This window comes from Excalfactoria chinensis, chromosome 24 (assembly GCF_039878825.1).
Source record: "Excalfactoria chinensis isolate bCotChi1 chromosome 24, bCotChi1.hap2, whole genome shotgun sequence".
Classification (NCBI taxonomy): domain Eukaryota; kingdom Metazoa; phylum Chordata; class Aves; order Galliformes; family Phasianidae; genus Excalfactoria; species Excalfactoria chinensis.
In genome coordinates this window covers 3,573,093-3,600,999 of record NC_092848.1, presented here as the reverse complement: position 1 = coordinate 3,600,999, position 27,907 = coordinate 3,573,093, and the positions used below count along the sequence as shown (strand labels likewise).

Here is a 27,907-nt window from a genome sequence, read left to right as displayed (position 1 = left end):
CTATTGATTCATGCAGTCGTGCTCATACACAGGACTTACTATGCTTTGTGTTTCTGGCCCCAAAAGCCTGGGGCAGCACCACACAGGTACTGCCCTGCAGGGCCATCGAAAGAGGTGTGAATGAGAGGAACAGCAGCAGATCAGCCCTATGAAATACTGCTGTTGGGTAAGAGAAAGTGAGGCTGTCGTTGCCATTGCAGACACAGAGAGGAGCCCAGCTTCTTGGCCAGCCAGCTTTATTGTTCAAGTCCAAAGATAAAGCAGATACTCACACTTGCAAAAATAGTTAAATAGGATGCACTGCCCCTGAATCAGACTGGTGCTGAAAGTGGGCAACAGAGGCAGTTACCACCACCAGGCCAGGAGCTGCCTGCTGCCAAAAGCCAGCCTTGCACATGAACACAGTGGCCAGAACATGAAGCAGCACAGGGATGAGGTGCAGCAGTTCCCCTGCACCCCTGGAAGCACCACGGGTCCTTCCTCCACACACAGAGGGGAGTTCAGGTGATGCTGCCACAAAGAAGGCTGGAAATGGCAGCTAAAAGAGCCCTTGTGGGGTGAGAGAAGCCTTCAGCCCCTCCACGCAGCTCCTGAGTGGGGCTGGGCCAGATGGGAGCAACTGCTCGTAAAGCCAGAGCATCCAAACAGGTCACAGCCTGCATGAAAGCATTTGCTCTGGCAGCTACTGTAGAAATAACAGTGGATGTTCACCCACACAGAACATCACGGAGCACCATTTTCCAGCCACCAGCATTAGGTTTCAGAACAGCATAAGGGCCTGACCGATTTGCTCCTGCTCTAGCTGACGCTCAAATCACTGTGCATTTCCCTTACCAAGAGTCTGTGGGTGAAGCAGCCTCATAGCTGGAGCTCATATATATTTCATATGGTTTCCTTTCTCTTGCTGCAGAACAGCACTTGCCCTTGCTGAGGGCAGAGCCAAACCCTGCTGTTTCAGCCAGAATGAAAACGTAGCGTTGTTCTTGGCGGCACAAATAAATGTATTTGCAAATGCATCTTTCGAGGCTAGTGTAAATTCACATTCACCCTGCAGCAGCAAGTCCTTAACTGCATGTCAGAAAGGGGCTTTGCTCTGTTCTCAAGTCGTAACGTGCTGTTGCTGCAGTCCTTGGATACAGCCCCTTCAGAAGCCCTTTCCTACATCTTGCTTTGCTTTAAGTAGTTAGAAGTTAAAACTGATCAATTTGAAACACAAACATCATCACTTCACTGTTCTTTGGTACAACACTGGCCACAAGAATGACTGGGACATTTGACACCACAAGCACATGGCAAAACTTGAGTTTAAGAGGTGCTTGAAATTCTTTTTTGCTACGTAAAATAAAGGAAATGCTTCCAAAGAACCGGTCACCAGCCACGTGCCCAGAAATTCTGCTGCTTTTAAACACACACCATATTTGTAACTGATTGTATCCCCTTAAAGTCCAAGCATCAAACCCCAGCTATCGCTTCCTCTCTCCTTTCTGTGTCCTTTTCTTCTCCTTCTCCTTCCGTTCCTGCTTGGCCAACTTGTCCTTCTCTCGCTGCAGTTTGTCTTGCTCCTTCTTCTTCTGGAACTCGTCTCGCAGCAGCTCCCGCTCCAGCTTTCTGGCATTCAGGACATCCTCCACGTTGGTGTTTCGGAACAGCGCTGGTAGCGAGCTAAGGGCAGACAACGTGCTCTGAACACACAGCTTCTGCTTTCCAGTGGTGGTTTGGGGCCATACACGGACTCTATAGGATCAGCCACAATCCACCTACAACAAATCTCAGCTGCTCTGCAGGGAGAGAAATCCCTCAGCGACCAGCTCTACAAAAGGTGCTCAAAGACAAGGAACATTTCTGACTCCCCTCCCTGCTTCCTCACCAAGCAGGTAAATGGAGGTAAAATGAGGAAGGTAGAAAGGAAAAAGAACCTCTGTGATAAAACCCAAATAGCATGAGGTCTTTGGTTCAGCAACCATGTCCTCAGGTGTACCACAGTAGTCTTGTTTCAATTGCACTTATGATGATTCCTGACATGATTTGCCTCTCTGGACACCACTCAGAATTAAAGCGATGTTTGAGAGAGTTATCTGTATCAGTAACATCGTGTGAAGCTTCAGAGAGGAAAGGAAGGAATAAAAGAGAGAAAAGGATCAGTCTTAGAATGGGAAATTCACAACAGACGCTGCCGCCCTCCCCAAACCCCCAACCTGGAGAACTGAAAGGATACATTTTTCTGATCCAATATGTACTGCTGTCGCAGTGGAGCTGTCCTGCTCATCGTCGCCAGTGAAAGAATTAAGGAACTGTGGACACTGCTCGTGGATCTGTGCTCCTACAGCCACACCTGGATCAAAACGTGTCAGATAACAACTCTACCAGGCCAGGAGGAAGAAGCTAAAAACTAACACTGATGATTGAGAACAAGAGAAGCATAAAACCCAACCTTCAGCTCCCTAAGCTGGGACCTCCCATGCTTTTTGCCATGGAAACCCCTTCGATGGGAAAAAGATGGATGAGTTTCTCCAGTTCCTCCCCCAGACATTGCAAAGCTAGGGAGGCGATTTTAAATGAACAGGAAAAGGATATTCCTCTTCATCTGTCACGTTGGCATACTGGGCCAGGAGGGCCTCCTTCCTCTGCTTCTCCTCCTGCGAGATCTCCTTTGGCTTCACGATGATCCTGGCCTGCTTCTCCATCATGCTGGTGATCGCCTGGACCTCATCTGCCAAGAACAGAACCCCAGCTTCAGTTGGTGCCCTGACAGTGAGAGCCCTGCTGGCAGCACATGGGTTTGCTTTTGTGCTCCATTTAAAAGCTGGAAGATGCCCTTCAGGTTTTGTGTTTCAAACACTTCAATTTCCTACCAAGAGCGAATGTCCCACATGTGTTTTCTAGTGGGCACTGACTTAGGATCACAGAATGCCTTAGGTTGGAAAGGAACCTTAAAGATCAAGCTCCAACACTGCGTCTGTGGGACTTCACTTGGGATGTATCCTCCTGTGCAATCACGTTTCCATCAGCCTGGCTGGAAGGACATATTGCTCTCATCTTTCTGTGCCAAATAAGAAAAATCCCTCGTTTACTGTGCAAAGCCAATGGTAGGAGCCAGAGGGACCCAGCAGCATCTTCAGCAATTGCCATCTCTTGGCTACAGAAAGGGGGTTATTTTTTAACACACGGAGCAGCACATTTTCCTGTCCTCAGCCCAAGGCAAAGTCAGGCCAAGGACAGACTGCGTCCATGGATTTTCAGGCAAAGACACTCAGCAGCTCTGTGCTGTAACTCGTGAGATTCAGTCAAGAGAAGCACGACATAAATGTGGGGTTCACAATGAGAGCCCAATAGGGACAACTATTTCCAGCACAGCATCGGGCAGCGACAGAGCTCTGTTTGCACCAGAACAGACAAGAAAATGCAAAGCAAGTTAAAAAGGGCTTTATCCAAATGGGACATTACATTGTGACAACACGGCCCTGATCACTGAGATCACTGAGCCACACACTACACTTAAACCTGCGCATCTCTCAGCGTGGGATTTCGTTGTGCTCCGGAGGAAAAAACAAACTAACAACAAGAACTTATTTCCTCTGCAGGATTATGAAGCCAAGAGCAGCAGAATGCTGGTGGCAGCCCCAAGCAAAACTATTCGGCTTCCATTTGTATTTCAAGACGAAACAGTACGTAAGCCACAGCAACAAGAAGCAAGTCAGCTCTGCAAATAATGAGCAGCATTGAGTTTAGCTCCTAACAGAACAGACGAGCAGCTCTCATCTTGGCCAAGCCCAGCACAGCACTCATACCACACAGAAAGGCACAGTGAGCAGCAAAACTACCTTCTTTTTCCTCTTTGGCGTCAACGATCTGAGATTCAGACCATTTCTCCACCACTTCCCTGCACACATCGCTTAAGAGATCTTCTTCCTAGTGGGGAAAAAGAGACTTCTCAGTCTTGGAACAGAGTTGGTCTGCTGTAAACAAGCACAAATCAGATATAAGTACCAGCTGCAAAGGATCAGCACACCCACCAGCAGGCTCACGTGATACAGCTTTCACATGAAATCTACCATTAAAGGCACAGTGGGACTTTCGTTAACCTGAGGCAGCAGCACAATGCATGCCACGAGATGCACCAACTCCTCAGCTCAGGACTAGAGGCAGCCCTGCCTGCTTGCACAAGCAGCACAGCCTCCCTGCTCTCCTCTGGCAGCAGCACTATACTTAGGGGTCAAATTAGGCAGCAAAGCAATGATGACCCACATAGACCTGTTCTACCACCCACAATGACCTCTGTCTGCCCTCTGTATGACAAAGGTGAGCTCTGACGGCTGCAGGTTGCTCCATACCCTCTGCCCAGAAGCGAATTTCCTATGAAAGCATGCCATAGCCAGGCCTCAGCTGTCTGTCTTTCTCCATCTTACCCCGCCTCGCATGCAGCTGGCATCTCAAAGCCAGCACACCAAACCCCTGCACAGACCTCCGACCGAACCTCCCACAGCTAAGCACAAAAAGCCAGTGAGGTGACAGGAGATCCCACACAGTAATACCATCACACAGAGTGCCAAGCATGGAGACCATGAGCACAACACAGGGAAGGGGGACCCTGGGTGAGGGGGGAGATGCTATTAAGACAGACATGCAGAGAGGTGATGATGTGCAAAACAGCAGAAGGATGAAGGGTTTGTGACTCGCATCAGTTCCACACACCATGTTAAGACGACCACTTGCTTTTAAGCAGAGTAAACCCAGAGGGCAGGATGATGCTCAACCTGTTAAGATCAAGCATGGACTCGATGGTCTCCAGAGGACCCTCCCAACCCCCACAGTACCATGGATCCCTTGGTGGATGCCCTGAGCACTGGGAGCACAAGCACACTGGAATCAGAGCTGGGAAAGTGGTCAGCAGCTTTAAGATCTCAGCCAAGAATGAAGGCTGGGAAAGACACACTTCCTGCACACCTGGTTTCAGTATCCAGGAGGAAGAAAATTAGGTAAAGAATGACAAATGGACAGTGGTAAACAGGAAGGAAAACAAACTGCAAGAAGGCTGAAAATGATGGCAGATACCTGTACCTGCTAACGAGGATTTGAGCAATAGGAAACAAAGCAAGCAAACAAAGAGAGGTACAACCACAGCACACAGGGCACTCACTAAATAACCCTCCTAGCTCAGCCCCGTCTGGGTAAGGACCTCTAACAGCCTATGGGAGAGTCACTTTCCATGTACAGAGCCAAAGAACGGATGCTCCTAACATTGGTGTAGATCAGGTTGCTGTGGATACTACAGTTTTCACCTAATATTCTCTAAAGAAACAAGGAATTCTGTCATTTTAGAGGTTAGTAAACACAAGAAAACATAACTGGAAAATACATAAAGACAAAGTGACCCAGAGTCTGAGAGGGTGAGAAGAGCAGAAACAGAACTTGGTTTGAATAAAGGCAGGGAACGAATGGAACGAAGGGTCAGCACTGAGGAGCCTGGACATGAAATTTCTTCTAGCGAAGATGGCAAAGGCAAACAAAAAGAAAGTCTGGAATTTGTACATAGATCAAAGAGCCCCCAATTAACCACATGAAAACTGTTTCAAAATCAGTACAGAAATAAGCAGTGTCTACAAATACAGTAAAAGAGTAAAAGAATGCCAGAGGGTACAAGAGGCAAAAAAACATGTAGAACTTGTGAATGAAGCATAACTCAGCTGCAAGAGTCAGCCCTGTCAGGAGAAAACAGAAGACACGGGACCGAATGCATATTGCATATGAAACCCACACTGGTGACAGCACAGATGGCACCTCAGCACTGAAGGGAAAAGAGGAGAGATCAGAACGTAACACAGGCAACAGCAGCACCAAGATTTGGTGTCTGCTCTTCCTGTTAATCCCAGCATAGAGCTACACTGACACAGCTACACTTCGTTCAGAAACAACCTCATTGCTGGTGCTGCAGGGTGGGGAGGTGATGGAAGGTAGTGAAGAGGCGCTCTGTACTTAGAATCATAGGATCACCAAGGTTGGAAAAGACCTAAAAGATCATCCAGTGCAACCGTTCACCTATTACCAATAGCTCCCACTAAACCATGACCTTAACTTTAGGGAGAATGATTTTTAATGGTGAGCAGTCACCTAATGGAAGGAACTGTAGTTATAAGAACAAAGATCTGGTTGCAATGACCAAGTTCCTGTTGGATTTTATGCTTCCACATGGACCACTTGGGACAAAACCAGTGGCAGCAGCTGAGCAGACTGCTGATGAACACCCGCATGCATTAACTACTCGGCACTTCATACCTGAATATTCATTCAGAACCAAAGAACCATAAAGGTTAAATAAAGACCTCTCAGATCCCCAACCCCAACCCACCCCCACCATTCCCACATCTGCACAGTTCTTGTACACCTGCAGGGATGGTGACCCCCCCACCCCCATGGGCATCCTGTGCCAACACAGCACTGCTCTTCCTGAGAGTAACTTCTCCCAATATCCAATCTGAACCTCCCCTGGCACAACCGGTGCCCATCACCTCCTGTCTTTGCACAGCACGGAGTCCAGACACGTCTTTATAACTCCACAGAACGAGCCCCCACAACCTCCCTGTTCCAAAGCTCCTTTACCCGCTGAGTAAAGAACTTTTTCCTTTGTGTTAGTGTGGAAATTCTCGTGTCCCAATTTCAGCCCATTGCTCCTTGTTCTATCGCTGCACACCACCAAAAAAGAGCCCTCCCCCCCTCCAGCCTGTCTCCCCCACTTTAGATACTAATAAGCAACGCTGAAACCCCCTCCCACCCTTCTCCATGCTGCAGCCCCAGGACTCCCAGCCTTTCCTCACACAGGAGCTGCTCCCCGACCTCCTTCATGTCCTCCGCTGCAGCAGCAGAGTCCAACACCTGGCTCACCTCAATGTGCACAACCCCCACTGCTCGCCCCCATCGTTTCCCTTTCGGACACTCCATAATGGCTTTATACAACCATAATGACTTTATAACACCTTTATACCCCCATACTGACTCCATAATGGCTCTATACCCCCATAATGGCTCCATAATGGCTCTATACAACCATAATGACTCCATAATGGCTCTATACCCTCACATTGACTTTATAATGGCTTTATACCCCCACAATGACTCCATAATGACTCTGTACCCCCACAATGGCTCCATAATGGCTTTATATCCCCATACTGACTCCATAATGGCTCCATACTGACTCCATAATGGCTCTATACCCCCATAATGGCTCCATAATGGCTCTATATCCCCATAATGACTCCATAATGGCTCTATACCCCCATAATGGCTCCATAATGGCTCTATATCCCCATAATGGCTCCATAACGGCTCTATACCCCCATAATGACTCCATAATGGCTCTATGCCCCCATAATGACTCCATAATGGCTCTATACCCCCATAATGGCTCCATAATGGCTCTATATCCCCATAATGACTCCATAATGGCTCTATACCCCCATAATGGCTCCATAATGGCTCTATATCCCCATAATGACTCCATAATGGCTCTATACCCCCATAATGGCTCCATAATGGCTCTATATCCCCATAATGGCTCCATAATGGCTCTATATCCCCATAATGGCTCCATAACGGCTCTATACCCCCATAATGACTCCATAATGGCTCTATGCCCCCATAATGACTCCATAATGGCTCTATACCCCCATAATGGCTCCATAATGGCTCTATATCCCCATAATGGCTCCATAATGGCTCTATACCCCCATAATGGCTCCATAATGGCTCTATATCCCCATAATGACTCCATAATGGCTCTATACCCCCATAATGGCTCCATAATGGCTCTATATCCCCATAATGGCTCCATAATGGCTCTATATCCCCATAATGACTCCATAATGGCTCTATACCCCCATAATGGCTCCATAATGGCTCTATACCCCTATAATGGCTCCATAATGGCTCTGTACCCCCATAATGACTCCATAATGACTCTATACCCCCATACTGTCTCCATGCTGTCTCCACACTGGCTCCATAACGGCTTTATCCCGCCCCGTTTCGGCCCGGTCCCGCAGCGCAGCCCCTCACCAGGCAGGCCGCCAACACCCCGCGCAGCGCCTCCAGTCGCTCCTCCTCGCTCTCCTCCTCCCGCAGCAGCCCCGCAATGTACGCTCCGTACACCGCACGGTCCAACCCGAGCGCCTCGAGTCGGGTCGCCAACCAGGCCCCGAAAGCGCCCGGTCCCGTCGCCTCCACGCTGGGCGCCGCCATCTTGCAGCGCTTCCACCCCTTCCGGTGGCGCACGAGCATAGAGCGACTTCCGGTGATGCCCGCAGAAGTCGCTTCCGGTAGCGCATGCGCAAAAAGCCAAGCTACGGCGGCCGGAGAAGGCCAAACTTATGGCGAGGCGCGCGGCCTTCACGGCCACCGTAGTGAGCGCCGTTAGGAGCGGGGAGGGGGGAAATTTAAACGGCGGCGGAGCGCCGCGGGGCGGATTGAGCTCGGTATGGCGGCTCCTGAAGGGCCTCTCCGTGGGAAAAGCTTCTTCCTGGACGTGCCCAGCGGGTGGGCGGCGAGGGAGCTGGCGGCGGTCATCCGGCATCTGGGCGGGGTGAGTAGGCCGCGGGCCTGCGGTGGGTGGGCCTCGGGCCTCGGCCTGGGCCTCGGGGATGGGGGGGTCCTGAGGGGCGGCTCGGGTGGTCAGATGTGTTTGAAGGGGCTGTGAGGGGACCTGAGCGCCACCTGCGGCCTTGGGGTGGGTAAGGGGAGGTTATATGAGGTACTGAGAGACTTGTGTGCTTGTAGGCCGTGGTGGTGCGCTGGTGTGGGCTGCGTTGGGGTCAGTGTCTGTGGAGGTGGCAGAGGAACTCGGAGATGGACTCGTTAAGGAAGAGAGAAGGGGAGATTTGTGGAGCTGCGGACTGAGGGGTGTCTGTGATACTGTGATACTGTGTCAGCGCTGTGCTGGGAAGGCCATGGAGCAGATCCTACGGGAAGGCACATGGAGGCGCTGCTGAGATGAGGTGATGTGAGACAGCCGGCATGTGGACACCAAGGGAGGCTGTGCCTGATGTGGCCTTCACAGATGGAGAGCCAGCATCAGTGGACAAAGGGCAACCGATGTCACCTGCTTGTGCAAGGCCTTTGGCACAGTCCCACACCACGTTCTTATCCCTGAGTTGGAGAGAGATGGGTTTGAAGGCCGCACTGCTCAGTGGATAAAGAGTTGGTTGGGTGGCTGCAGCTACAGGCCTGCTGTCAATGGCTTTGTCCAAATGGAGGTGGTGATCAGCAGAGCCCTCCAGAGGTACATCTGGGAGCAGTGCTCTTCAGCACCTTTATCAGTGACACAGATAATGGGATGGAGTGTACCCTCAGCAATTTGCAGACAGAACTGAGCTGAGAGGAGCAGCTGGTGCCACAGAAGGAAGGTACACCATCCAGGCTCAAGAACTGGGCACATAAGAACCTCATGAGATTCAACAAGGCCAGGTTCAGGGTGCTGGACTGAAACAGTCCCAGATAGGAGTACAGACTGGGAAAAGAGCTTGAGAGCAGCCCTGCAGAGAAAGACTTGGAGATTCAAGTGGACAAAGAGCTGCACATGAGCCAGCAGCACGTACCTGCAGCCCATAAGGCCAACAGCATCCCAGGCTGCATCAACAGAGGGGTGGCAGCAGGGAGAGGAGGTGACTGCCCCTCTCTGCTCTTGTGAGGCCCCAGGCTGAAGCACCTCTGCTATAAAGAAAGGCTGAGGGAGTTGGGCTTGTTTCTCTTGGGGAAAAAGAAGGCTCTGGGGAGATCTCATTGCAGCCTTCCAATGCTTGAATGGCACCAACTTTTTACACAGTCTGATAGAGATAAGACAAGAGGGAATCACTTTAAGCTCAAAGATGGGAGACCTACATGAGATGTTAGGAAGAAGTGTTTTACTCAGAGGTGCTGCTGCAGGCTGCCCAGCCAGGCCATGGGTGCACCATCTCTGGAGGCATTCGTGGCCAAGCTGGGTGGGCCCTGACAGCCTGAGGTGTTGGGCAGCAGCCCTGCTCATGGCAAGAGGTTGTGAATGGATGATCTTAGAGTTCCCTTCCAGCCTAAGCTGTTCAGTGGGGACATGGGTTAGGGGACATGGAGGTGGGTTGAGGTTGGACTTGGTGATCTTAGATTAAGTTTGGAAAAGAGCACTGTGATTTACAGTGGTGGTGACTTGAGCCCTTCCACAGGAACCAGGGAGCTGTGGGGGTTCCTCCATGGAGGTCTCCAGACCCACCTGGACGTGGTCCTGCTGGTACCAGAGTGACCCTGAGGTGCCCACAGCTGTGCTCTGGTTGAGCTGTTGCTGTGTGTTTCCTCTCTGGCTTGTTATGTGCATCAAATATCACTGCTTCATAGAACTGTTTGAGTTGGAAAGGATCCTTGAAGGCCACCTGGTCCCACTGCCTGCAGTAAGCAGGGGCACCCACAGCTCCATCAGTGCTCAGAGCCCCATCCAGCCTGACCTGGGCATCTCCAGAGCATCCATCACCTCTCTGGACAACCTTTGCCAATGTGCTGCCAGCCCTCCAAGGAATGCTCTGCAAGTCTCTTTTCACTTTGTGTCTTCCAGCCTGAAGACTCCCGATGGTTGGGTGTTTCTCTGTGTGGCTGCCATCATAATTGGAAATAACTTTATCCTTTTGGCTGTCCCTCTGGCTTCTGCCCAGACATCTCGTTGTGTCACTACCCCCTGACGTGCAGTCCTCTTGTAGCAGAGTTCTCCTTCCTTGCCCCTTCATGGAGATGCTGTATTTGAGAGCAGCATTTGTCAGCAGTCACAGCCCAAACCTCTGCACTGGGAGATTTGGAGGCACTCTTTTTCCTGCAGCATAAAGTCACTGCTGTAGGGCAGTGAGTGATGCCATGGTAGCACTGCATGCTGTGGGGCAGCAGGATGGCCTTGTTTAGCAGCTGTGACTTCAGGCTGCACAGACTTGTATCCTCCTGTGTACTTCATACCCTATATCTCTCAGCTTCCACTGAGCTTCTGCTAAGCCTGTTGTTAGTGCCCTAAATGAGGATTTTTTGTTTCTAACCTCTTTTTTCATCTTTGCCTTCTGTGCAAAGGTCTGTATGTGATGCTGGAGTATTTTAGAGCTGCTTTGTTCTGTCTTTTGCTGCAGGTGACCGAAAGCTTCCTAAGCAAAGAAGTCAGCTATGTGGTGTCCAGCAAAAAAGAAGCCAAACGAAGCAGATCCAGGGCTGAAAAGAGGGGCAACGTGACCTCAGAGGATACAAAAGCACACAGCTCAGCACCTTCCTCCTCCAAAGAGAATCACACCAAACCTCAGCAGAAGCCACCAGACACTGTAAGAACTATTTGGGTTAAGGCCAACCCAAAGGTTATCCCAAGGGATTTATAGAGTACAACCGGTGTTGGAAGGTGTCTGTTGCTGCTCTGAGCAACTGTGGTGTTCTTTTTTTCCCTCCTGTCTCATTTGTACCAATGCCCTTGGTGTCTGCTTCATTGCTCCCTCTAATGTGCATGTCATAGCTTTGAGATATCAAGCAAAGGATATCTACTGAAATGGCAGAGGAAACTGAGGGCTTTGCTGGCTTCCCAACAGAACAGGCAGTCCATCCCAATGCAGGAATATGTCTAGGAAAAAAAAAAACCACAACAGGATCGTAAGCAAACTAAATCTGCTTCCGAACCATTGCAGGCTGTAGTTGTGTGCTGACAGGCACAGGTGCAGGGCACAGCAGCTGGCTCCCCAGGAAGGACTAGCAAGGACATTTCTAGCCCCTGCCAGCCTCTTGGCACGTGGGGTTGTAGAGATGAGTTGCTGTTTCCTCTTGGCTCGCTCTGAAGCTGTTCAATAAAAGCCAAGCCTTGGCTGACTGGCTGCCTACTGTGGATGTGAAGGGTGTCTGCGGTTTGTGTTCCCTGGAAATGCAAGTCCTGCTCTCTTTGAGATGAATTCTTGGCTAGATTCCTCAGCAGAGCAGGCATCTCTAGAAATCATTGTTGCTGGGCAGCCTCGTTGTCCTCAGCTCGCTGCTGCCCAAGAGCTGTTTGCTGGAACATAATGCTCGGCTGCTTTCTCTGCAGGCCCTGATCAGCAGGGGAAGGGAGCTGCTGCAGAAGGCCATGAAGAATCAGGTGAGCAGCACGTGGCCTGGCTTTCCTTAAGCTGAGTGTTCAAAGGATTGCTGATCAGTGCAGAACCAGTGCCAGGTGCTCTCGGAGCCCCTCCTGCTGAGGGGAGCAGACTGGGGCTGGGAAAGGTACAATTGTGTCCGATGATTCTGTGAAGTTGGTGGCTCTGCAGAATGCTGTGCAGTGCTTCTTCCCAGAGCCACGCCATCCTCCCCTGTTAGCTGCTCCTAGGGTCTGTCCCAGCAATCTGGTTTCTCCACACAAGAGAATTGTTAACACAGGACCATAATTAGGTGAAATTTTAGTACTAAAACCACATTGCTGGAGCAGTGGAGTCAGCCAGTGACCACTCAGGAAACTCACATGGTAGCAAGAATTAAAACTCTGAGCTGTGTTCTGCTGTTGATTTGTGGTAGGTAGAGAGGAGTTTGAACCTTCTGTGCCCTGCAGCTCACATGCTAAGAGCTCCCACGCTTTGCTCTGTCAGTTGGGCAACAAGAAAACCCCACTGAACTGGGTTTGTTGCTGCTTGGAGCTGTTCCCTGCCAAACCTCTCTGTTTGCACAGGACACCTGCAGTGGCAGCAGCATCCTTGCCAACGCTCGCATGTGGGGAGTCCAGATTGTGCATGTGGATGGTATCCTTCTCTGTTATGCTGGAATTCAGTGGGAATCAGTGAATTTATTGTTATTATTTTAGAGAGAGGCCGTGCAGGAAGGGTACAGCAAGTGTGGGATGGAAGATGGGAGGAACTGTGAGGATTATGTGGTATTTAGTGATGCTTTGCTTGCATAGGGCATGCTACTGTCACGTTCACTGTTGGGAAGTGAATAGCTCAGTCAGTGCCCAAATTCACCATTTTTACTAATTGGCCTGGAAATACAGATGGTGATAATGGCAGGACTTGGTTAATTAGGAGGTGCTGCTGGTTGAGGACCTGTGCTGGAAGGTGCTTCCTGCCTCAGTGATGGATGGGGAAGGGGTGATGGGGCAGACAGATGATGAAACTCTGCTTCTAATAATAGGTCTGGAGTAAAAGGTTCCTGAGTGGCCCATGACATTGACAGACTGCTGTGGCTGTGCTTGTCTGGATGTGCAGCCGAGGCTGCGAGCAGCCAGCTCTGAGCTGCAGCACTGTTGCAGATCTGTCAGGGCTTTCCAATGTCCACGTGCTGAGCAATTCCTGCTGGCATCCACTGCAGAGGCTTAAAGCCAAAGGATGAGATGGGGCGCCTTCCTCAGCGCGCCGACTCTTCCATGGCTCGCTCTTGTGTTCATGAACCACAGTTCATGATAGTGGTGATACACAGTTCATGATGTGGTTCATGAACCACAGTTCATAGTGGTGATGCTGTGCCTTGCTGAGCTCCTTAACAGCCCACCCCCACAGAGATGTTGTCATATGCTCAGCAGCTGCTGCGTGCTGCCTCGGGGATACAGAAACAGAGGATAGAGGTGAGTGACCCAAGTTCCACCCAGCTGGAGTGGGTGGAATGGAGCTCAGGGCCCCTCAATAGCTCTGAGAAGTATTACTTCTCGGAAAGGGTAGTGAGGCATTGGAATGCACTGCCCAGGGAGGTGGTGGAGTCACTGATCGTGGGAGTGTTCAAGAAACATTTGGATGTTGTGTTGAGGAATATGATTTAGCTGAGGAGTATTGGTGATGGTTGGACTGGATGATCTTTGGTCTTTTCCAACCTTGATAATTCTGTGATTCTGTGTGATTCTCTCAGCTAATGGAGGGGTCAATGTGAAGGTAGGGCAGAAGATGAGAGCAGCAACCTGGATATCGTATTTAAGTACCTCTCGGTAACTTGACAGCCAAAATATATGGGGGGGAAGAAGGGACACAGTCTGTAGTGCGGAGGTGGTGGGTGAGTGCTGTCATCTCACTGCTGCTCTGGGATCAGTAATCTCTGCTCTGTCTGCTCTGTCTCCCATGCTGAATGTGTCACTCTCTCCTCCAGGCACCGTGCCCCGTGTCAAGAGCTCACAAAGGTAGGCCTGGAAGTTGTTTCCCTGCACGTTCACACTCAGAGCCACTTGAAGACGCCTCAGAATTTGATTATCCATCTGAAACTTCATCAAACAAAACTATGGTGACCGACCAAGGTGGTTTTTGCAGCTCCTTGTCTGTGTGCAGCTGAGGGCGTTGTGCCTTCAAATACAGGCGGTGTTCTTAAAACCCCACAGTTTGCAGCTTAACTCCCATCATCCCAAGGCACTTAGCAGCTGTGCTGCTGGCACTGCTCAACCCGCTGGCTCCACTGTAGTTGTGAAGTCTAATAATGCATCCTCCAGCAGAGAGCACGTTCCTCACAGCCCACTCACTTCTGCTGGGCTGGAATATGCAGCTGAGGCACTGAGGAGGGGGGTGGGAAGCCCAGGTTGTCATCTGCAGTTAGATGGGAGCGAGGTGCAGTGCTGGGACTGCCATTGGTGATGCCAGCTGGTTTGTGACTCGTGAATTTGGCTTATTGGGGAGCATCATAGAGCAGAATCCAACCTGGTTTCTTGCAGTATGATTTTCCAGTCTTGGAGGGGAGGGTACAAGAAGTTATCAGATAAGGCGTAGTGTGTGCTGCAAGCTCAGAGCTCGTGGTCGTGGCACACTTTGAGCTCTTCCTGGGGATGTGTGGTGATAGCTGTCTCCGCTCAGCCCTCTGCCACCAGCACTGATGCAGAAGCATTGATCCTGCACACAAATAGCTGCCTTGGTGACGTAGGGGTGCGTCTGATGCGAGCTCAGGGCTGAGACTCAAGGAATGTGCTGCTGAGGACGGGTGGGGTCAGTGTTCTGAAGTATGAGGCTGAAACTTCCGTACAGCAAATATCACTGAGATGCCACGGAGCAAAAACCTCCTTTAGAGGCAGTAAGGGAGGCATGAGGGAGCTGGTGTGAGGATCAGGCAGGTGCCAGCAGGCACAGCTTGGTGTTTGGTTCTTTACCAGCTCTCAGCTCGGATTTTCAGGCGTGGTGCTTAAAGCTGTGAGCAGCACTGATGAGTTTGGCAGCCCAGCTCTGTTGGGGAATGAATGGATGGATGGGCAGGGAAAGGCAGCCTGGAGGGGCTCTGAGCTCCTGGTGGGGCTGTGTGTGACCCTGTGGGGTCCGTAGTTGGACTAGAGGACCTTCAAAGGTTCTTCCAGCTCAAACCATTCAGTGATTCTATGACTCCTAACCCAGCTGTCTTTCCAGCAGGAAAACTGAAGCCCCCTTTTTTGAAGGTTGAAGACCAGAGCAGGTAAGAGAGACCTTTCCAAACATCACAGCCAAGCTACGATACAGCTCCTAAGGGAGGAACCCTTAACTGCTTCTCCTCACTTGTGGGATGGTGGATATTCTGTCCCCAGGGCGGAGTGTGGCTTCTTTGAAGGAAGGTGATGCTCTCCATGGCATTTCCCAGGAGGAAGTAAATAGGTTTAGAGAAATAATCTTTGCAGTTTGTGTTGTCACTGGGGAAAAAGGTGCTCTGAGAGACCTGGCAGCCGTTACTTCCTTGCTCAGATTCTACATGTGATCCTCGCAGGTCACTTAATCTGCTCGAGCCTTCTGAAATAGGGAAAGAGATTGAAGCACAGGAGGTCAGAGCTTGTAACTCGATTACAGCTCCCAGCCCGGGGGGGATTGGATCTCTGCGGTGTTTCTAACAGTGCTCAGAGCACTAATTAATTGCTCTGAAGACAACATTTAAGGTGACTGCAAGGTCAAATACTGTATCAAATACCCATCTGAGGGAGGGACAGTTCCTGACCGTGCCACCATTGCTTCCTAATCTGATTCTTCCAGGCAATTCCGGCCCTTCCACCATCAGTTCAAGAGCTTTCCTGACCTCAACCTCCTGGCACCCAAAGGCTCCAGCCCCTTTGAGCCTCCGAAGAACCTCTCCAATTCCTGCAGGGCCAGGTAGGTTGTAGCCACCTCAGTGCAAGCTTTTAATCCTGGTGGCTTACAGAAGCACTTGTTGGGTGAGAGAAGCCCTGCTCTGGGCTCAGTATCTGTAGCTCAAAGGCAATGCTGTGTCCTCAGCCCCAGGTCTGACAGCTGGGTGCATGCTGGAGGGCAGGGAAGAGCTTTGCTGTCACCTTACAGGGCTGTGGAGGGCAGCAATGGGGAGAAGAGCCCCAGGTCCTCAGCAGTGCCGAAGAAGAGGAAGGGATTTTGTGAGTGCTGCCAGGAGACATTCGAGGAGCTGCAGAAGGTAAAGGCTCTGCCATGTCCTGCCTCATCCCAGCAGTTATGGGGGCTGCATGGTGCTGTAGGTGATGGTAATGTGCCCATTGTTGGTACAGTCTGGAAGGAGATGGGTTCATCTGGCCTCGATGTGATCGGATCTGCCCTGCAGGCAGAAGCCATAGAGCTGCTCAGATTTCCTGGTTTTGGAGATGAGATGCTCATCCGTGGGTCTTGGAGAACCTCCAAGGTGTAACCCTCCACTTGGTGTGTAAGGTGAGGAGCTGTTCCATGGCAGCTGGAGGACGTTGTTCTTATCTCTTTGATCAGCCAGGGATTTATCTCCTGTAGAACACCAGTATGGCTTCCAGAGCCCAACCTTTAGTGACAGCATGTATTTGGGATCTGCATTTTACTAACTGCTGGGAAAGCTGTGGGCTGCTGTTAGATACAGGCACAGCCCCTCATCATCAGGTGTCTATGGGAACAGAATGCTGTCTGTAAGCAGCCAGGGGTGACAGCGTTGCCTGTATTTCCTACACCTGTTCCCAAGCAGTGGGGCTGTGTCTGGTAAGAGGGCTGTGGGGACCACTTGGTCCGGCACATATCCCTCTTGTGGAACGATGAGCGTTTCCAAAGGGCCTTTTCCTCCTTCCAGCACCTGCAGAGCCCTCAGCACAGATGCTTTGCCCTGGATGACTCTCATTACGCCTTGGTGGATCGTGTCATCGCACAGCTCACCAACAGCATCACAGGGCAGCTGCCCAGGTACGTTGTGTGTCCGTGTCACCATGTGCTGAGCCCCATCAGTCTGAAACTGCCCAAGGAGAGGCAGGAAAAGACTTCATCTTGCTTTGGGCATTGAGATGGATCATTAAGGGATGGTTCTTTTCAGGGTGCTGCTGTCCTGCCTGATGGATGAACACTTAATGCCTCAACGTGCTGCAGGAGCCGAGGTGCTGACAGCGGTGCTGGGGGAGGAGAGGCAGCAGTGTGAGCAAGGGGCTGTGGGGCTGCTGAGTGCTGATCCTGGCCCTGACATCAAGGGTTGCTCCTCCTGCTTGCCCGGGGATGGGGCCAGCGATCCCACAGAAGCAGAGGAGCTGACTGGGAGCTGCCCTTTAGAGCTGCCTGTTGGATCCAGGGCAGCAGCTGCTGCTCCATCTGAACCCCACAGACTTCTGCACACCCCTCCTGCCTGCAGGAAGCGCCCGCTGTGCCCCGCTCAGCCCACCCCGCTGGGGAAGAAGCCCCGAGTGGAGCTGCCGGCTGCCCCCGCTCCGAGCCCTGCGTTCCCACAGACCCGTCCGTGCAGCACAGCAGCTCCCCGGGACTTTGGGGTGAGCTCTGAGTCAGACTGGGATGTCCCACTGGTCTCCACGCTGCTCCAGGACAGCGGGATCCGCTCTGTGGACAAAGAGCTGCTCCAAAGGACACACAGCAGCGTGCGGGACAGCGGGTACGACTCCCAGCTCTGCCTTGTGCTGCGGCGGAACTCGGAGTCAGACAGGAGCTGCAGTGTGGGGAGCAGAGCTGCCTTGCCCCCAGTTTCAGACCTTTTTTGGCAGCTGGACTAATTCCATCCACCTCCTGCCCCTTCCCTGGCCTTCAGTGGGAGCTGGGCAGCGCCCCACAGCTCCTGGGGGCAAATACATCTTCAACCTGCTGCCCTGGGGGCTGACAGTGAGGAGTCGGATATGGGATGAAACGTTCTGCCCCAGCCCCTGGGAGAAGGACACAGCGGTGCCCTGAGCTCACTCCATCGCCCCACATCAGCAGGAGGGCAGCCATGCATCCTCATCCTCCTTGCAGCCGTTGGGCTCTGCAGTGCCTCTCTCCTGTTGGGATCCATGGGGTGGCTGGTCCCCTCACCATCCTCACCATCTTCCCCTCCTGACTATGGCTGTGGTTGGGCTGGTTGTACTTACAGATGGTTTTTACTGCCCCTAAACTGTTGGGTTTGGTTTTTTATTGGGTTTTTCCCCCCTGTTTTTAGTGAACTTGTATTAAAATGAAGGAACAGAGCTCTGTGCTGCCTGAGCTGTGTCGAACTCTGAATAGCGCCAGTTTAATGGGTGGGTTGGGGGGGGAGGGTGAAGGAGCTGCAGGGGATTGCAGTGCTCTGCTCCGTGGGGGTGCACGGCTGCCCTCCGTCCTGGGCTGGGGGGTCACCCAGGTGTATTGGGGTGGGTGGGGAGACCCTGCATAGACGGATGGGAGAGCCCTGGGGGGCCGCAACCCGCACCAACTGTATTTCAATGTGGGTTTGGATTTCGTTCCACGGGCTCAGCACCCCGTCTCCATCCCCTCTGCCTCCCGCGTGTCCCTGCAGCGCTGCGGGATCCGGGGGGATCCATCATTTACCCCCAAACCGGCCCAAAATGTTGCGTTTCCCCGCAGCATCCCCTAAAAGTGGGGCACCCCGTTACCGCCGGGGGCGGCTCCGCTGCACCGCCGCATCCGCAGCCGCCGGGGGAGGGGGGAAGAGAAGAGGGGGGGGGGGGAGGGGCGGTGCTGCGGACGGGGACGGTGCGGTGCAGCGCTGTGCGGGTGGTGGGGGCGGCCCCTCCGCACCGCTCCGCTCCGCACCGCTCCATCCCCGGCCCCGGGGGGCGGAGGGGCGGATGATGCGGGAGCGATGAGCGCGTTGCGGGGCTGGGGGTGGCTGCTGGCCGCGCTGCTGTCGCTGACCCCGAGTGCAGGTAGGTCTCCCCGGTCCCCTCCGGTCCATCCCCGTCTCCTCCGGAACCATCCCCCCCTTCCCTCCTCCGGACCCTCCGGCCCCACCGCTGCGGTGTTTGGATGCTGCGGTGCCGCACCGCCCCCGTGTGTGTTCGCCGGGTGTCCCCTGGGTGTCCCCTGGGATGCAGTGCCACGATGCTGTGTGCCCCCGCCCCATCACAGCCCCTCCGCGTCCCCACGGCCTCGGGACCCCCCCAGGACACATCCTCACTGCGGCCCCTCCGTGCCCCGGGTGTCCCTTTCATGATGCAGCATGGCCTTGGGTCCCCCCAGGACGTGTCCCCATCGCAGCCCCTCCGTGTCCCCGTCACCTTGGGACCCCCAGGATGTGTCCACGTTTCAGCCCCTCCATGTCCCCCATGTCCCCTTTATATGTAGTAGGCCCTAAGTCCCCATTGCAGCCCCTCCGTGTACCCTGGGTCCCCAGTTGTCCCTTTGGGAATGCAGCATGGCCTTGGGTTCCCCAGGACGGATCCCCTTTGCAGTGCCCCAGGTACCCATGGCCTCAGCTCCCCTCCAGGACCTGTCCCCATTGGGTCCCCTCCGTGTCCCCCGGATCCCCAGCTTCCTGTGGCTTTGGGTCCTCATAGAGCATGTCCCCATCACAGCCCCTCCATGTCCCCCAGGTGTCCCTTTAGCACGCAGCGTGGCCTTGGGTGCCACAGGATATGTCCCTGTTACAGCCCCCTCGTGCTCCCCAGGTCCCCGTGGCATCAGATCTACCCAGGACGTGTCCCCATCACAGCCCCTCTGTGTCCCCCAGCTGTCCCTTCAGGGACTCAGCATGGCCTTGAGTCCCCCCAGCAACATCCCCATTGAAGTCCTTCTGTGTCCCCATGGCCTCAGGTCCCCCCTAGAGCGTGTCCCCACTGAGTCCCCTCCACATCCACCAGGTCCCCACCACCCTGTGTCCCCCAGATGCATCCCTGGTGCTGCCTCTCCATGTCTCCCTGGTCCCCCCAGGATGTGTCCTCGTCGCAGTCCCTCCACGTCCATTGGGGCCCTACGGCCTTAACCATGGGGTATCCAGTGTGTGCCTACATGGAACCAACCCTTGTCCATGGGGCACCCAACCCACATCCATGGAACAACCAACCTTTGTCCATGGGGCACCCAGCCCATATCCATGGGGCACCCAACTCTTGACCGTGGAGGACCCAACTGCTGGTCTTGGGGTACCCAACCCACAGGTCCCACCACCAATCACCACTCCTGGCCCGCAGGCCCTGCAGGTGCCACCCCACAGACCAGTGCCCCACAGCGGAGGCTCCCACGGTCCGGCTGGCTAGAGAGACAGGCTTTGTCCGAGGTCACCCACCCCAGCAGGCTGGTGGGGCACAGTGCAGGTGGAGAGGTCCCAAAGCATCAGCTGGACACCAGAGTCCGGAATGAGTCTGGAACAGGAGGCGGCCCCGTAAGTGCACCGCGTTCCCATCACCCTAATAGGTTCCCATTAAAGCTCAGCTCCGGAGGTGCACGTGCAAGTACACGGCTCATGAATAATGAATGGCCCCCACTCAGCGCTGGGGAGATGGATCCGGTGCTGTGCCACGTGCCACCGAGCCACGCTTTGGGGTGGCCCCATGCACCCAGCACTGACCCCACTCTCTTGCAGGGGGTGCATCTGGCGCAGGTCAGCTTCATGGTGCGTGCCTTTGGGTCAGTCTTCATCCTGGACCTGGAGCTCAACCAGTGAGTGTCCATGTGAGCCCTGCTGTGGGGTGACACCTGCCGCGGGGCATCTCTATGGGGCTGGGTGGGGGCCCTCCTCAATGCGGACAGGGCACAGAGGTTGTGGCATCGTGGTGTCCCCTTGGGTTGGGTTCCCAGTGGCTGGAGTGCAGCGCATGGCACACGGTGGGGTGAAGGTGGCAGGGCAGCCCCCACTGTCCTCACCCCACTGCTGCCCCCACAGCCACCTCCTCGCCTCGCACTATGTGGAGCGGCACCTCGGCGCTGGGCAGAACAGCAGCAGCACGGTGAGACTGTGCCATGCCGTGCCATGCCATGATGTGCCATGCCATGTTGTGCCGTGCTGTGCCATGCCATGTTGTGCCATGTTGTGCCATGCCATGCTGTGTTTTGCCATATCATGTTGTGCCACACCATGCCATGTTATGCTGAGTTCTGCTGTGTTGCACCATGTTGTGCCGCACCACACCATGCTGTGCCATATTGTGCCATGTTGTGCCATTTTGTGATAGGTTGTGCCATATTGTGCCATGCTTTGCCCTACCACTCCATGCTGTGCCATGTTGTGCCATATTGTGATATGTCATGCCATATTGTGCCATGCTGTTGTGCCATGTTGTGTTTTGCCATGTTGTGCCATGTAGTGCCACGTTGTGCCGTGCCATACCATGCTGTGCTGTGTTGTGACATGTAGTGCCATACCACGCCGTGTTGTGCCACGCTGTGCCATGTTGTGACGTGTGATATGTTGTGATAAGCCGTGCCCTACCGTGCCATGCTGTGCCATGTTGTGCCGTACCATGCTGTGTTGTGCCGTGCTGTGCCACGTGGTGCCATGTTGTTCCATGCTGTGCCTCACCAGACCACACAGCAGTGCCCCATGGGCTCAGCCCTGTCCCTTCTCTTAGGGTGTGGGTGAGCATTGCTACTACCAGGGCCGGGTTCGTGGCTGGCCCCGCTCCTTCGCAGCGCTCTCCAGCTGCTGGGGGCTGCAGTGAGTACTGACCCCAACCCTGGGTTAGAGCTGTGCACACAGAGCAGGGCTGTGGGCAGAACCTTTGGGGGCTTCCTTTGCAGTGGGGTCTTCTCAGATGGACGGGATATATTCCTGATTGAGCCCCAGGAGGGCACCGAGCACGGGGAGGTGAGTGGGGACCCTCACCCTGCCTCAGTTTTCCCACTAAAGGGGACGCTGGGGACATGGGGACGTGGAACACCCATGACTCTCCCTGCAATAGGGTCTCCAACCACATCTCATCCAGCGCACCCCAAGCTGTGCCCAGCCAGGTAAGCACAAAGCTCTGGCACTGTGAATGTCATCCCCAGTGAGCCCAGTGCCCCGATGCCACTGTCCCCATTCCCTGCAGGCTGCATGCTGGGTGCCATGGGGCAATCTGGCTTGGGCAGCTCAGCCAGGCTGCGGCGGCGGCGGAGGCAGGTGAGTGGTGGGAACATGGTAGGACATGGGGCTGGGGGCAGGGATATAGGGCTGGAGACAGGGGTGTGGGGTTGGGGAGAAGGGCACAGAACAAAGATATGGAGTAAGGAACAGTGACAGGAGCACAGGGTTGGGGACAGGGATACAGTGTTGGGGACAAGGTCGTGGGGTTGGGTACAAAGGATATGGGGCTGGGGACAGGGGAGTGGGGATGGCTACAGCAGCATGGAGTTGGAGACATGGGGCTGGGAACAGGGGCACACGTTGGGGCTCACAGCCATGAAATGGGGCCAGAAACTCCCAAACCCCTTAACCCAGACATCCCCATGGGCATTGCCCACCTCCTTCCCCACCCGCAGGTGCGTCGGGCGCAGCACACAGTGCACAGTGAGACCAAGTACATCGAGCTGGCCGTGGTGAACGACCATCGGCTGGTAGGGATGTGGGGCAGGGGGATGGCAATGGGGCGGCCGCCCACCCCCTGCTCCCCAAAGTTCCAACAGTTCCGCAGGTCCGTGGTGCTCACCAGCAACTTCGCCAAGTCTGTGGTCAACCTGGCTGACATGGTGAGCGTGGGTCCATCCATGGGGTGGGGACTGCGGGTCCATCTATAGGGTGCTGAGTGTGGTGCTGTCTGTGGTGCTGCTCCCATGGCACGTTGTACTCCATGGCCATCCCACTGTGAGATTTGCCCCATTGTGCCCCATGGCACATTGAGCCCATCATCATCCTCATGGTACACAGTGCCCCATTGCCATCCCCACTGTGAGTTGTGCCCCATTGTACCCCATCATGCCCCACTGCCGTCCCCATGGCACGTTGTTCTCTACTACCATCCATATGGCATGGTGTACCCTATTGCCATCCCCATGGTGCACTGTGCCCCACTGTGCCCCATAGCACCCCATGGTCACCCTATTGCAGATCTACAAGGAGCAGCTCAACACCCGCATTGTGCTGGTGGCCATGGAGACATGGGCCGCCGGGGACCGCATCCGCATGGAGGAGGACTCAATGGGGATACTCAACGAGTTCATGCGGCACCGGCGTGAGGAGCACAGCGACGCCATCCACCTCTTCTCGTGAGCATGGGGCCAGGAGCTCACCCCATGGCCGCATGCCCACATCCCCATTTGCCCCATCCCTTGTAGGGGACACACCTTCCAGAGCAGCCGCAGTGGTACTGCCTTCGTTGGGGGTATCTGCTCAGCCGGGCACGCTGGCGGGGTCAACGAGGTGGGTGATGGGGGTGTAGGATGGATGGCAGGCATGGGACCCCATGGTGACAACATTGTCCCCACTGGAGATCCCATGATGACCATACTGTCCCCATTGCAGTATGGCAACATGGCGGTCATGGCGGTGACGCTGGCGCAGACTTTGGGGCAGAATGTGGGCATGATGTGGAACAAGCACCACACATCGGCAGGTAGCAATGGGGACAGGGGTGGCACCCATGGGGACAATGTCCCCTCCTTGGCACCGCAGTGCTCTGCCATCCCATAGGGGACTGCCGCTGCCCCGATGTGTGGCTGGGCTGCATCATGGAGGACACGGGGTGAGCGCTGTCCCCACGTGGCACACGGCCACCCCAGGAGGTGCCATCCGTGGGGTGCTCCCACAGTGGGGTGGTGGAGGGCACAGCGGGGTCATTGGGGGCACAGGGGTGGGCCATGTGGGCACAGAGGGGTCATTGTGAGCATGGTGGGGTCAGTGGGGGTACAGTGGGGTCACTGGGACACAGCTGGATGGTGGAGGGCACATCGGGGTCAGTGGGGCACAGTGAGGCCGTGGTGGCACTGTGGGGTCGTAGAGACACAGTGAGGTCACTGGGGGAATAGTGGAGCCACTGGGGAACAGCAGGGCTGTGGGAACACAGCGGGGTCATTGGTGGGGACGGGGGGGGTTACTGGGATATGGGGTGAGCGCTGCCCCCACGTGGCACATGGCCACCCCTGGAGGTGCCACCCGGTGTCAGCGTGTCCCCCCACAGGTACTACCTCCCGCAGAAGTTCTCCCGCTGCAGCATTGATGAGTACAACCAATTCCTGCAGGACGGCGGTGGCAGCTGTCTCTTCAACAAACCCCTAAAGGTAATGGGGCAACAGTGGGGTGGGGGCTCCTTAGGGCATCAGTGGTCCAATAGGTATCAATGGGGTGGGGTGTTCCTGGGGTATCAACGGGGCCAATGGGCATCAGTGGAGTCAGGAGTCCCTTGGGGGATCAACGGAGTTGACAAACATGAATGAGGTGGGGGAGTCTCTGGAGCACTGGGGGAGCCAACAGATACCAGTGTGATGGGGATTCCCTGAGGCATCAGTGGGCCAACAAGCATCAATGGGGTGGGGAGTCCCTGGGGGCATCAACGGGGCCAATGTGTATCAATGGGATGGGGAGTCCCTTGGGGTCGTGTTTGGGTTGGAAGGGACAACCCCACAGCTCTTCCCCACAGCTCCTGGACCCACCAGAGTGCGGCAATGGGTTCGTGGAGGCAGGAGAGGAGTGCGACTGTGGATCGCAGACGGTGAGCGGGATGGAGGCCATGGGGGGAAACTATGGGGCCGGGGTGGGGCTGAACACTGCTCTGCCCCACAGGAGTGTGCCAGGAGCGGAGGGAACTGCTGCAAGAAGTGCACACTGACACACGATGCCATGTGCAGCGACGGGCTGTGCTGTAGGGGATGCAAGGTGCTATGGGGCACAGTGTGGGGCGCTGGGAGGTCTGTGGGGTCAGGTCCTGAAGTGGGATTTGTCCACCAGTATGAACCGCGTGGTGTGTCCTGCCGGGAGGCTGTGAATGAGTGTGACATCCCTGAGACATGCACCGGGGACTCGAGCCAGGTAAGAGGGGGCACTGGGGAACTGTGGGGTCAGTGGGGTCAGTGGGGGCACAGTGCAGTCACTGGGGGCACAGTGGGGCTTTGGGAGTCACAGTGGGGTCACTAGGGTGCAGTAGGGCTGTGGGGGGCATGGTGGGGTCATTGGAGGTACAGCATGACTGTGGTGGTACTGTGGGGTTGTAGGGGCACAGCAGAGTCACAGTAGGATTATGGGGGCACAGAAGGGTCATTGGGGTACAGCAGGATCCCAAGTGTCCTCTCCTGCCCTCAGTGTCCCCCCAACCTCCACAAACTGGACGGGTACTTCTGTGATAACGAGCAGGTGAGTGGCACCATAGGTATGGCACATCCATGGGATCACGGTGCTCGTGGGTGCCACGCTCCCATGGGTGCCAACCCTACAACTCTATACCACGGGTAGCAGCCATGACCCTATTCCTACTCCCATGGGTGGCACCATGACCCTATTCCTGCTTCCATGAGTGCCACCATGCCTTTGTAACCACTCCCATGGGTACCAGCCATGACCCTATTCCTATTCCCATGGGTACCTCCATGACCTTATAACCAGTCCTACAGGTGCCAGGCATGACCCTATTCCCGCTCCCATTGGTGCCACCATGACTCTGTAACCACTCCCATGGGTGCCACCATGACACTATTTGTACTCCCATGGGTGCCACCTTATAACTACTCCCATGGGCGCCAATCATGACCCTATAACCGCTCCCAGGGCCGCTGCTATGGTGGGCGCTGTAAGACCCGAGACCGGCAGTGCAACGCGCTCTGGGGCCGCGGTGAGTGCACAGAACCCCACAGCCCCGTCCCCACATCGGGGGCAGCGGGTGACACGGCTCCCTGCAGGCTCTGCCGAGCGCTTCTGCTACGAGAAACTCAACGTGGAGGGCACCGAGAGGGGCAACTGCGGGCACGAGGGCTCAGGGTGGACGCAGTGCAACAAGCAGTGAGTGACCCCACTGAGCGCCCCATGTCCCCTCTTGGTGTCACCCGCTGTCACCTGCTGTCACGGCCCCGCTGCTCGCAGGGACGTGCTGTGCGGGTTCCTGCTGTGCGCCAACATCTCGGGGACACCGCGGCTGGGAGAGCTGAGTGGGGAGGTGGCCACCACCACCTTCTTCCATCAGAACCGCTACGTGGACTGCAGGTCGGAGCCGCTGCCTCGGGGTCACAGTGCCACCCCCTTGGGGATGTGGGCTCTGCAGGGTCCCCGTGTCACCCCAATGGGGCCTGGTGGTGTGCTTGTGTCACATCCTAAGGGATGGGGACGTGAGCACAGTGGGGTCCTGGGTCACCCCTTGTGGGCAGGGGAATGGACATGTTGGGTTCTAAGTGTCACCCTCTTGGGGATACGGACACGGGGTCTCTGTGTTATCCCCTGCGGGACCTGGACATGGTTGGGTCCTTGCATCACCCTGTTGGGGACTCTTTGCTGACCCTATATTATCTCACTGGGGATGGGCATGTGGTGGATTCCCTGTGTCACAGCCCTGGGGACGTGGACACAATGGGATCTGTGCGTCACCTCCTGGGGATGGGGACATGGGCACATGGACACAGTGGGGTCCCTTTGCCACCCTCTCAGCGTGTCGCCACCTTGAGGACTGGGACATAGACCCGGTTGTGTCCTCATGTCACCCCTCTGGATATGAGGACATAGACATGGCAGTGTGCCCTTGCCACCCCGTAGGGGATAGGGACGTGGACCTGGTGGCATCCCCATGTCACCCCACTGCCAACTTGCAGGGGCGGCCACGTGCAGCTGGCGGATGGCTCAGAGCTGAGCTACGTGGAGGACGGCACGCCGTGCGGCCCTGCCATGCTGTGCCTCGACCACAAATGCCTTCCGGTCACCGCCTTCAACTTCAGCTCCTGCCCCGGCAGCGGGGATGGGAAGATCTGCTTTGAGCACGGGGTGAGACGTGGGGACAGGGCTGGGGGAGGTGGGGTGACAACACGGGGTGACACCGTGTCCCCTCGTAGGTGTGCAGCAATGAGGGGAAGTGCATCTGTCAGCCCGAGTGGACGGGGAAGGACTGCAGCGTCTACGACCCCATTCCTGAACCCAAACCCACGGGGGAGACGGAGCGCTACAAGGGTCTGCTGGGGGCACACGGCACTGACCCTGCTCCCCGTGGTGCCCCACGGCCGGGTCAGCTCTGACGCACGTCCCTGTCCTCCTGTCCCAGGTCCCAGCGGCACCAACATCATCATCGGGTCCATTGCCGGGGCCGTGCTGGTGGCAGCCATCGTCCTTGGTGGCACGGGATGGGGATTCAAGTAAGCGGGGTCATCGCGATGCTCATTCCCCTGGTACCATTTCTCCCCTCGTCTCCATGTCCCCTTGTCCCCATGGGGTCACAGGGATGCTCATTCCCCTGGCCCCATTTGTCCCCCTCATCACCACGTCTCCTTGCCTCCCGGGCTCACTGGGACGTTATTCCCCCAGTCCCATTTGTCCCCATTGTCCCCTGTGGTCACGGAGCTGTCATTCCCCTGATCCGATTCGTCCTCCTTGACCCTATGTCCCCATGTCCCTTGTCCCCTGGGGTCATTGGGATGCTCGTTCCCCAGTCCCCTTTGTCCCCTTATCCCATGAGGTCATGGGGATCCTCACTGCCTCGGTCTTACTTATCCTCCTTGTCCCCGGGGGTCCAGGGGCTCAGAGGGGCGCTGGGGACGCTGACACCGCTGTCCTGTCCCCACTGTCCCCAGGAACATCCGCCGCGGAAGGTACGACCCGGCGCAGCAGGGAGTGTAACCCCCCACCCCGTCGTCTCCTCGTCACCATCACCGTCCGGCGGCAGCGGTGACCCCCCCGGGCCGGAACCGCCGCCCGTCTGTCCGTGTCACTGTCTGTCCGGCTGCCCCCGTGCTGTCTCCATCTCTGTGCCCACCCCAAA

At 55.2% G+C, this 27,907-nt stretch overlaps 3 protein-coding genes across 4 annotated transcripts; 2 read left to right on the top strand and 1 right to left on the bottom strand.

The window, feature by feature from the left end:
- Positions 1 to 224: 224 nt before the first annotated feature.
- On the bottom strand, positions 225 to 8,303 carry CCDC43 (coiled-coil domain containing 43). The gene is made up of 5 exons (XM_072356561.1): positions 8,053 to 8,303; positions 3,822 to 3,909; positions 2,575 to 2,710; positions 2,216 to 2,274; positions 225 to 1,651 (listed from the first exon to the last, which is right to left on the bottom strand). Exons 1-5 carry the CDS (start codon positions 8,272 to 8,274, stop codon positions 1,464 to 1,466), a joined length of 693 nt encoding a protein of 230 aa, XP_072212662.1. The 5' UTR covers positions 8,275 to 8,303; the 3' UTR covers positions 225 to 1,463.
- A 64-nt stretch (positions 8,304 to 8,367) lies between these two features.
- On the top strand, positions 8,368 to 18,313 carry DBF4B (DBF4B-CDC7 kinase regulatory subunit). Of its 2 annotated transcripts, none has more exons than XM_072356640.1 (11): positions 8,368 to 8,575; positions 11,124 to 11,309; positions 12,053 to 12,103; positions 12,668 to 12,737; positions 13,491 to 13,555; positions 14,068 to 14,098; positions 15,300 to 15,345; positions 15,891 to 16,007; positions 16,194 to 16,302; positions 16,933 to 17,042; positions 17,170 to 18,313. In XM_072356640.1, the coding sequence occupies exons 1-11, from the start codon at positions 8,471 to 8,473 to the stop codon at positions 17,849 to 17,851; spliced, it is 1,572 nt and encodes a 523-aa protein (XP_072212741.1). In that variant the 5' UTR covers positions 8,368 to 8,470; the 3' UTR covers positions 17,852 to 18,313. The 2 variants fall into 2 exon arrangements, with proteins under 2 accessions (XP_072212741.1, XP_072212742.1); XM_072356641.1 differs by having other exon boundaries at positions 8,374 to 8,575; positions 15,303 to 15,345.
- A 467-nt stretch (positions 18,314 to 18,780) lies between these two features.
- Positions 18,781 to 27,907, top strand: ADAM11 (ADAM metallopeptidase domain 11). The gene is made up of 26 exons (XM_072356556.1): positions 18,781 to 18,976; positions 20,240 to 20,430; positions 20,632 to 20,708; positions 20,932 to 20,995; positions 21,617 to 21,702; positions 21,786 to 21,852; positions 21,947 to 21,995; positions 22,076 to 22,146; positions 22,506 to 22,580; positions 22,641 to 22,712; positions 23,071 to 23,228; positions 23,298 to 23,382; positions 23,485 to 23,575; positions 23,653 to 23,704; positions 24,140 to 24,239; positions 24,599 to 24,670; positions 24,742 to 24,834; positions 24,907 to 24,987; positions 25,258 to 25,308; positions 25,720 to 25,783; positions 25,851 to 25,950; positions 26,032 to 26,151; positions 26,751 to 26,919; positions 26,988 to 27,102; positions 27,194 to 27,284; positions 27,720 to 27,907. The coding sequence occupies exons 1-26, from the start codon at positions 18,913 to 18,915 to the stop codon at positions 27,763 to 27,765; spliced, it is 2,304 nt and encodes a 767-aa protein (XP_072212657.1). The 5' UTR covers positions 18,781 to 18,912; the 3' UTR covers positions 27,766 to 27,907.